The 10,649-nt window shown below is 46.3% G+C and overlaps 1 protein-coding gene across 1 annotated transcript in view; it reads left to right on the top strand.

Moving 5' to 3' along the window:
• Window positions 1-8,936, top strand: part of PET112 (PET112 homolog (yeast)) — a 111,240-nt gene extending 102,304 nt beyond the window's left edge. The window contains exons 12-13 of the mRNA XM_006870882.1: window positions 7,464-7,598; window positions 8,807-8,936. Of these exons, the coding sequence (XP_006870944.1) occupies window positions 7,464-7,598; window positions 8,807-8,935 (264 nt within the window). The 3' untranslated portion in view covers window position 8,936. The remainder of the gene's footprint in view (window positions 1-7,463; window positions 7,599-8,806) is intronic.
• The last annotated feature ends 1,713 nt before the right edge of the window (window positions 8,937-10,649 follow it).

The following is a 10,649-nucleotide window of genomic DNA, read 5'->3' as shown; positions in this document are numbered from 1 at the left end:
GGTGTTGAAGAATATTGAAAGTACTATGGACTGCCAAAAGAACCAATAGATCCGTTTTGGAAGAAGTGTAGCCAGAGTGCTCCTTGGAGGCCAGGATGGCCAGACTTAGTCTTTCGTACTAAGTCAGGAGGGACCAGTCGCTGGAGAAGGATATCATGTTTGGTAAGGTGGAGGGTCAGAGAAAAACAGGAAGACCCTCAACAAGATGTATTGGTCAAATGGCAGCATCGATGGACTCAAGCATGGCAACAATAGTGAGGTTGGCTCAGGATCGGGCAGTGTTTCATTTTGTTGTGCATAAGGTCACTATGAGTCGGTACTGACTTGATACCCAACAACTAAAGTGGTGTGAGAGAAAGATGAGGCTGTCTGCTCCCCATAAAGATTTACAGTCCTGGAAACCATAGATGGAGTCTCTTTGAGTTAGAATTGATTTAATGGCAGTGAGTTTGGGGTTTTTTTGTTGTTTTGAGTTGTGCAAATAATCCCAGAATGGTGTCGATGGTTAAAGTGCTCAATGTTAGTTAAGCATTTGTAAGCTCAAGCCCACCAACGAGGTGCCTCAGAAGGATGGCCTGGAAATCTTTCTTTCCCAAAACTTAGCCATTGAAAACCCTGTGGGGCACAGTTCTACTCTGATGCACACACTGGTCATCGTGAGTCAGAATCAACTTGACGATCGGTTTTTATCCAAACCCACTTCTGTCAAGTGGATTCCAACTCACAGCAATCCTGTAAGACAAAGTAGAACCGCCTCTGAGACTTTCTGAGACTGTAAATTTTTACAGGAGCAGACAGCCTCCTCTTTCTCCTGTGAAGTAGCTGGTGTGTTTGAACTGCAGACCTTGTGGTCAGTAGGCCAAGGCCTAACCCACTGTGCCATCAGGGGCCCATGACTGTTTTTTGTTCTTGCTAAGTGCCATCAAGTCACTTCTGATTCATAGCAACCCTTTATAGCAGGGGTGGGAGCCTTTTCTCTGCCAAAATTTATGACATCATTTGTGGGTCATACGAAAGTATCAGCTCAAAAATAAACCTGCTGTATTTGATCAAACATTTAATGAACTCACCCTGAATGTGAGGACTCTTGGTATGGCACTATAGGATCAGCTCTGGACTATGAACCCCAAGGTCAGCAGTTGAAATCCACCAGCTGCTCCTTGGAAACCTTATACAGGGTCGCTATGGGTCGAAATCGACTCGACGGCACTTAACCATCATAACAGTGTGATGGCTGGAAGTATTTCCCTAGGCGGCGCCAGACCAAATGATTTCATGGGCCTTATACAGCCCGTGGGCCAGATGTTCTCTGCCCCTGTTGTTTAGGCGTTTAGAGTGGCTGGCTGATGGGTTTGAACCATTGACTAGTGCTTTTATCCTACAGCGCCATACCATGACTCTGACTGGTTGTGAATTTGGGTATTTCGTTGTGCTTTGGTTGAGTACCTTTTCATGTTTTATTTTATAATGTACTATAAAGTGGAGTCCTGGTATGGCACTTCAAGGTTGGCAGTTCAGATTCTCCAGCTGCTCCTCAGAAACCCTACCCAGGGTCCGTATGAGTCGGAACCGACTTGAAGGCATCCACACGTATAGGCGTTAGGATTTAAACCATGTCTTTCAGGGACAGGAGTCAGTCCATCACACGGTTCCATCAGCAGTCAGGTGATGGAGTTGAGGAAAGTTGGCAGAGTAACTGAGCCCTGGGGATAACAGATCTGCAGTAAGACTCATGCTTCCTGAGGAACTGCCCAAATGCTAAAGAAACCCTCACTTGAGGTGATTTGCTGTTCATCTGCTGGCTGGTGATTTTCTCTCAGCAGTTCCCCGGAACCTCGGCTTGGTTTCTGAGGTTTACAGACATCATCCCAAAGATTGTAACATTGTTGTGAGCCCCTCCTGCTATATGTAGACAAAGCATCCTGGGGTTCTCTCACGAGTCTTGGTTCTGTGTCTTGAAATAGCAGATGGCAGTCTCCACCTCCTGTCCTCACAGAGCACAACCCTTAGTCACGACTAACCTGCCTGCTGGCCAGAGCAGGCCTCCAGTGTGTGTAGTTCCTTGTGCAGGCCTGAAAATAGATGTGTGTAGTGAACACTGGGCTGTTAATCTCGGGAGAAAGATGAGGCTGTCTGCACCTATAAGGATTTATAGTCTCAGAAACCCCATATGAGTCCACTCAATGGCAGCGGGTTTATGGTTGTCCCAGGATGGCAGTGTGACTAGGTGGGATTGGGCTTCCAAAGAGGAGGGCACCTTGTTTCTCTTTAAAGAGAAATCACCAAAAACCTTTTAAGGTAGAAAATGTTATATATCACTTTTGTTTTGATAAACACAAGGTCGGTGGTTCAAACCCACCAGCTGGTCCTTGGAAACCCTATCCAGGGTCGCTGTAAGTTGGAACCGACTTTTCACCGTACTTGCTTTTCACAAAAGCAGGGCCTCTGTCATTGTCATGGCTCCCCCCAACATCTTGCTTAAACAAGTCCTTCCTCTACCTTCTGACCTCCAGAGCCTGTGACAGGCAGGGACAGGTTAGAGGCCTTATAACTTTCCTTATAACTTTCCTATGGCGTATTTTAAAAATAGCTTTAGCTGCAGAAACAGTTGGGTATCAGTCAAGAGGTGGGTGTGTGTTTGGTTCTTAGGGAATCGAAGGCTGATTTTCTCCCCAGTCTGTCAGAGCTGGCTCACGTGGGTGAATGTGAGTGGAGTGGGGTTCCCAGGTCTAACACTCAGCATCAGCTCTGCAATGGAACCTTGCACCCTGGGGTGTTGTTGTGGGCGGGTAGCTGCGCTCCTGGCCAGAAACAACAGTCCTGGGATAGTACTTCCCAGGGTTTATGCTGCAGCAGAAGCATTTGTGAGCATCAAGAGGCCAGGGGAGACTGGAGGCTGGTCTGCTCTCCGAGGGGGCTGAAGATAGAGCTGGCTCCCTTCATGAGCTTGAGCCAGAGTGCTTATGTCTTCTTCTAAATAGGAGTAAACAGATCAGGCAGCTGGAAGGAGTTCACCAAAGACCTCAGGTTTGGGCTGTGGTAGCCAGTTGCAGCAAGCTAAGAAGATAAGCGGGTATCTCCTTCCTCTCTACCACCCACTTTCCCAGGGAGCAGGCACCCCCTCTGCATGTAAAATCCTGCCTTGCCTTGGGCTGTTGCATCCCCACTATCCTGGTTACTTTGGCTCCAGCAAACCTAACCAGCATTTGAGCTTATGGGGTCCCAGCCAGCCTGGGTCCCCAGCAAAGACAGACTGCAGACGGCTGCTCGGTGCCTTCAGTGCACACCGAACTGTGGGGTGATGAGAAATGTTCCCACTTCCATGTGTTCCCCAGAGGTAGTCTGCCCAAGGTCTTGGTTGCACTAAGCTCATCTTCTCTCCTGGGGGCATTCCTTATGAGCATGGCCCTGCAGCCGTGGTTGGTTTTGTGCCAGAGTTTGAGACACCTTCAGCAGGAAATTTTCTAGGAGTCTGCAGATAAAATAAATCCTGCAAAGAGTCTAAGGAGTCATGGTGGCGCAGTGGTTAAGAGCTTGGCTGGTAACCAGTAAGGTGAGCGTTGGGAACCCACCAGCTGCTCTGTGGGAGAAAGGTGGGGTCGTTTGCTTCTGTAAAGACATACAGCCTTGGAAACCCAACTCTTGTCATATAGAGTCTTTATGACTCAGAATTATCTCAACAGCTACACATTAGGGGAGAATTCAATTATGATTAAGTACATTCAGTGGATATTAGATTTTTAATGACTACATCTGTAATAAGGGTCGGAGGCAGGGCACAAATTATATACAACAGGACTTCCAACAGTTCGTGGAAATATTCCATTATCTTTTAAGTCCATTTTTCCATGAACTATTTAAAATTCCCTCATACATGATGATCACTATGTTAGAAAAAAGGGAAAAAAGATGTGAAGGAAACACACCAAAATATTACATTCATTATATTGAAGGAATGTAATCTTTTCTGTGTTTCCTTATTTTCTACATTGAGCATGTATTAACCTTTATGATGGGAAACAATGTTAAAAAATAAATTCTTGATTCTAGAAAAAAATGAGGGAAAAGAAGGCAGAGAAATTCTTGAAATTGCTTATGGGGAAGATCACCAAGTACAAACCAGATGCGAAAGTCGCTGTTGACACACTGACGAGGAAGTGCTTACCTACGGTTTCCTCACTCTTCTTACTCATTGTTGGGCTCAGCACAGAGTTACTGAACTTGATCTAGAAGCTTGTATAGCTTGTCTGTCAGTTTGTCTTGCTGTAGTGGCTTGCGTGTTGCTGTGATCCCGGAAGCTCTGACACCAGTATTTAAAATACCAGTAGAACCACCAATGGTGGACAGGTTTTAGTGTCTTCCAGACTAATACGGACTAGGAAAAAGGAGAGGCAGACCACTTCTGAATGGTTAGCCATTGAAAACCTTATGAATAATGGCAGCAGAACATTGTCAGACACAGTGCCAGAAGATAGTGCCTTCAGGTTGGAAGGCACTCAAAATACGACAGGGAAAGAGCTGCCTCCTCAAAATAGAGTTTACTTCATATGCTGACACGAATGAAGTAAAGCTTTCATGATTTTCATTTACTGATAGGGCACAACTCATAATGAGGAGAAACAGCAGTAAATATCTGTTCATAAATGGAACAGAGAATCTATGAAGTATGAATCTAGGAAAATGAGAAGTAAAAAATGAAATGGAAACATAAAAATCTATTTCCTAGGCATTAGTGAGCTGACATGGACTAGTATTGGTCATTTCGAATCAGATAAACATATGGTTTACTATGCTGGGAATGCCACATTGAAAAGGAATGGCATCACATTGTCAAAAGGAATATTTCAAGATCAATCTTGAAGTACAATGCTGTGATAATATCCATACTCCTATAAGGAAGAGCTATTCTGGTGTGATGCTGTAGGGATAGGGCAAGACCAGTGACTTCTTCATTGCAAAAAACCTTTTTTCAGTAGTGATTATACACATGGGCCACACCAGATGGAATACACAGGAATCAAATTGAGTAAGTCTGTGGGAAGAGATGATGGAGAAGCTCCATATTATCAGCCAAATTAAGACCAGTGGCAGACTGGAACAGACCATCAGTTACTCATGTTCAAGTTCAGGCTGAAACTGAAGAAAATTAAAACAAGTCCACAGGAGCCAAAAAATGGCCTTTTAGATCCCACCTGAATTTACAGGAGCAGAAAGCCTCATTTTTCTCCCATGGAACTGCTGGTAGTTTCGAACTGCTGACCATAAGGTTTGCAGCCTGGCTTGTAACCACTACGCTACCAGAGCTCCTTAGTCATTATGATAGAAGGGGATAATGAATAGTTTTAAATCAGTGAAGGTGTGTGTCAGGGTTGTACCCTTTCACAGTTATTCAGTCTGTAGTCTGAGCACATAATCCGAGAAACTGGATTATACGATTGGAGGAAGACTCGTTAACCATCTGTGATATGCAGATGACACAACCTTCCTTGCTGGAAGTAAAGAAGACTTGTAGTACTGATGAAGATCAAAGAGTACACCCTTCAGTGTGGATTTTACCTCAGTATAAAGAAAACAAAGATCTCACAACTGGACCGATAAATATTGTGATAAATGGAGAAAAGATAGAAGTTGTCCAAGACTTCGTTTGGATCCACAATCAACTCTCATGGAAGTAGCATTTCTTAATCAAATGATGTACTGCGTTAGGCAAATATGCTGCAAAAGACTTTTTTCATCTTTCAAAAGCAAAGATGTCAGTTTGAGGACTAAGGTGTACCTGACCCAAGCCATGGTATTTTGTTTATCACTGCCTTTGTATGTCAAAGTTGGACAATAAGATCATAAAAAAACAATGCATTTGGATTGAGGTGTTAGCAAAGAATATTGAAAATGCTGTGGACTGCCAGAAGAACAAATAAATCTGTGTTGGAAGTAGTAAAGGCAGATGCACCTTAGAAATGAGGAGGACAAGACTTCGCCTCCCATTCTTTGGATATGCTGCTGAAGGGCATTGTTTTGTAAAATGGTCAGTGAAACAGAGGAAGACCCTAACAAGCTGGATTGACCTGGTGGCGGCAGCAGTGGCTCAAACTTAACTGTGAGGCTGGTCCATGACCAGGCAGTGTTTCATTCTGTTGTGAATAGGGTCGGTGCCTGACAACAGTAACATTGCTTTAAAAGCAGGCATTTCTTTCCCAGGAGCCAGGCCGGGTGTCGGTGGTCAGAGAGGTACACTGTTGGAGCTCACAGAAGATCTAACCCACAGGACATGTGGACACACTCACTGAGCATGTTCTAAGAAGCTGAGCTGCATGCAGAAATGGTGCCTGGCACACGCCTCACAGCCATGACACAGTTGTGGTTTGTGTTTACTTGGATGGGAAGAAAGTAACGTTGAGTCTTGCTGAGTTTCTGAGTTCCTTCCTTTCACTTGCTTTGCTGTGCTTTCTAATTACTGGAAAGCGTTTGTCCAGGAGGCCTCTGCAGGAAGTGCAGTGTCAAGTGAGGACTGCAAGCCGAGGAGGAGGAGCTGGCAATAGAAGTCTCACAGGGACCTCACCCCCACCCCCTCCATTCCAGCTCACACCAGAACCACCATTGTTCAGTGCCATCGAGTTGGCTCTGATTCATAGCAACTGTTACAGGGTTTCTGAGGAGCAGCTGGGGGGTTTGAACTGCCGACTTTGTGTTTCAAAGTCCAGAGCTGATTCTACAGTGCTACGCCAGGAGTCCCAGAACAACCACAGCAGTGAGGAAAACTACCACCTTAGTAAATGCCCTTCTTGTTTGTTTTCCCAGTTTGATCAGTGTGGGTATTTGTTATTGTTGAAGTAGAAAAATACACACATTAACAGCTAATTACCCGATTCATGTCCAGTTCTACCTGTAGGGGGTGAACATGGTAGGCCGAGGGTCCTGTGGAATAAACATGTTATTTTCGATTTTGCATCTACTTTACAGGGCCATCTCCCTGTCCACCTGAAATCATGTCTCCCAGCAGGCTTAGATTTCTGGACTAAGTGCAGCCGTCCCCTCCTGCAGCCTGGGTGACCCCAAAATGCCACGTTGATTAATTAGCTCAGTGGACATGAGACAGGTCCTGGGCCTCTGGCACGTGTCCGCAGGAGCCCTGGGAGTGACCATAGTCTCCATGTCAGCCGCAGCCTCGCCTTTATGGAGGTCACCATTGCGTAGGCATGGCGGGTGCCACTGCAGCAGTCCAGCGGCCAGAGGAGACTTGGGGTTTGCTTGCCTACCATCCAGCGACTTCATTCCCGGACCTCTATTGGGGTGCTCCAGCCAGATGGGCCACTGCCTTTTCCCCGCAGGCCCCGCCCCCATAGCTGGGCACTAACTGAACCTGCTTCTTCCCACCTGGCGTCTCCATCACAGCATTAGGAAGGGTGTTGGCAGATGAGCTAACCAGTGGCTTCCCTTGTCCTCTCCCGTCCTCTGGCCTGCAGGTGTTTGAGGAACTGTGGACAGGAAAAGGGAAGACTGCGGCACACATCGTCTCCGAGAAGCAGCTGGGACTGATGCAGGACCAAGAGGCGCTGGAGCAGTTCTGCCAGGCTGTGATGGAGCAACATCCTCAAGTGGTGACTATCGGCTGGGAGTGGGAAGGGTCCCCCTCTTACCAGTAGAGGGCCAGGGCCAGGCCTGCTGCAGGGCCCACATCTGGCCAGCCCAGAGCCCCAGTGTTGTCAGTCCCTAGTGATTTGTGTCAGCTTTTAAGTTATGGTCAGAAGAGATGGAATTACGTAAATACAGAAAAAAAATGCACCTTCTTTTCCTATGAGGAAATCCTACCCTGGAGTCCCATCTGCATGGAGCTCCCTGGCCAGTGGTGCTTCCTAGGACAGATCTCGCATTATAACCCAGCGGACATGGCAGCAGGAGAGGGAAGAGGCAGGGAAGAAAGGAATGTTATTTGTAGATTATGGACCAGCAGCATAGCTAAGAACCAAGGCATGGTGTGTCTGAGCAGAGCACAAAGTAGAAAAGTTAAAATGATGCACAGTCCTCCCGTCTTAAGTCCAATCATGTTGTCTGGAGGGATTTTTCAGTAGGGAAAAAAAAATGCGAGCATCTCTCTCAGAATAATACCCACCCAGCCAGCTATCAGTTTGCCGAGAACACTTACCATTTCGGTAAAGAGCTCTAGATAAGGAAAATGAGCTTGCACGGGGACCTAGCAGTGTCTGTTTCTTCTGCAGCACCCCAGTGCAGATACGGACACACCTAACTGGATAGAGGCGCGCTGAGCTGGAGCTCTGGGCGGGCAGGCCCTCGAGGTCTTCTCTGCTTATGTGATAGGAATTCAGTGCCTCCCGACTATTGCTCTGGGAGAATTTCCACCTTCTCAATTTGTTTTCTCCTGAGCAGATCTTCTTGGCAGGGGGTGGGGAAGAAAGCATGGTCAGCCTGAAATTGGAGCTGCATCTTCACTCTGCTCAGACTTGATCATTCCTCTCTAAGAAGCGACCTGTGTCACTGTGGTGCCTGGGAGGGGAGTGTCCTGGTTCTTGCATGTCAGTGTTGTTCTCTAGCTGTAGATAGTCCAACTTGTCAGACACGAGCACACGCCTTGCGTTCCCACTAATCACGAGGCAGAGCAGCACACACCCCTCATGGCAGGAGGCTGGCAGCCTCAGATGCCAGCCTGCCTCTCTTTTTCTCACCTTACATCCAGAACTGAAGGGAAAATGAAACGGAATTTAATTGTTAAGAAACTCAACTTTTACTTTAGGAGTCTTAGGTATGAATCTGCTTAGTGTTTCCTCTGACACAGTTTCCATCTTTGCAGGTAACGGATGTGAAGAACGGAAACCTCAGAGCTGTAAACAAACTGATTGGGCTGGTCCGAAAAGCCACTCTGAGCCGAGCCGACCCAACGGCGATCAGGAAAATCCTGGAGAAACAGCTGTCACTCTGAGCGGCTCTGGGCGTGTTTGCCGAGAGAGAGAGGCTGGTGCAGCGTGACTGTGACACCAGAGGTCCACTTGCTCTCTACCTACCTGCTGGTCTCAGCCCCGGGCAGGACCCGCACGTTCTGGACTCTCAGGGTCTGTGCATGGGGACACTGCCTCCATAGGAGACAAGCTGTTGGCTATAGTGACATAAAGATACTCTACTGAGAGCTGTAATGGAAGCTGAGAGAGAGCCAAGTGCAGTGTTTGGCAACTCTAACGAACTAAAACACGCCGTTTCAAACACTGCTAACATTCTTCAGAAAACTTTTCATTCAGCAATTCATACAACAAAGCTTTGGGGGTATTTGTTAGGTACTGCAGTTGGCAATGATTCAGACATGGTAATCTGGATTTAGTTATCTTTAAACCTGAAAACATGCAAATGAAGATTTTAAAAAAATACACAATAAAATAAATTGGCACAGAATCAACACTATTTTGTTTAGGGAGAGTGAGGCCGAAAGATGGAACCAAAGGAATTACTAGTAAATCACAGAACTAATAATGAGTAAAAGGGATGTAGCACATTCATCTCCCCAGGGCACCCAGAAGGCACAGGCCCGAGAATAAATGATATATTTCTTGGGTAAAAAAGACATAGGTTGTTTTGAAAGAAATTTAATGAATAAAATATATACTGAAATATCACATAAAAAATTAACTTACACTTCAAAGATAGTGCAGTTGACAATTTAGCCCACCCACCCTATCCTCGGGCCAAACTAGATAAAAAGGAAACCTGTAACATCAAACTAATTTGTTTAGGAGAATATGATTCTAAATCACTGGATCAAACCCTCGACCTCTGCCCAGGCCCGCGGCGGTGCAGTGAACAGGATGGCGGTCAGGCGGGTGGCCTGCACATCCTGTTGGCACGGCAGTAATACTATTTTCTCTCTATTGCACGTGGCACCCCTTCATCCATGGTGCCTCCATTGCCTCTGACTCATAGCTCTGACTTCAAAGACCAGTTTAGCACGTGCCACCTAAACGGTGACTCCAGCAAGAGGACCTGTCTCCCAAGGCCCAGATTCTGATCCCTGAGCTCTCCCACCCAACCAGGGAGAACAGTGATGCATCTCTGTCTTGGACACTTCTCTGCCAGCCGCTAGAGAACTCCCGGTCCTCAATCCCAGTGTCTCAATTAGTGGGTCCTGGTTACACACAATCGCTCAGAGCTGCCCTGAGTGGAGAAAAGTATCCCTCTGATCCCACCATAAAAGTGAGAGGGAAAGGAAATTGGTAGTTTACTTTTCAGACAATCATGAGGATGTGACCTTTAAAAACTAGTTTTAATTAATGACTTAGAAATGTGAGAGAATCCGTCCCATCACCCAGGAAGCCGAGTAGCCCGCCATCTGCTGCAATACTGAGAGCTGCTGGGCCTGAAAGCAACAGGTACTCTCATCTTCCATGAAACCTCTAGGTGGGAGAAGTAGAGTGGTGTCTCTCACCTTCCTCCAGAGGTCTCTGAATTGCCACCGGCAGAGAAGGTCTGAGATTGAAATCTGGTGGAACCTTCACTTTGTAAGAAATAGCAAGGTTTCATGTTTTTGTTTTCTTTTAAAATATATATATATATATATTACACACACATACATACATATATAATGCTATTTCCACCAACTCTTCTGGCTCCTTGACTGCTCAAGCCTTATAGACAGCCAGTCTTTTCGA

This window comes from Chrysochloris asiatica, unplaced genomic scaffold (assembly GCF_000296735.1).
Source record: "Chrysochloris asiatica unplaced genomic scaffold, ChrAsi1.0 scaffold00155, whole genome shotgun sequence".
NCBI classification, from domain to species: domain Eukaryota; kingdom Metazoa; phylum Chordata; class Mammalia; order Afrosoricida; family Chrysochloridae; genus Chrysochloris; species Chrysochloris asiatica.
The sequence above is the reverse complement of the archived record's forward strand: the minus strand, read 5'-3'. Positions and strand labels throughout refer to the sequence as shown.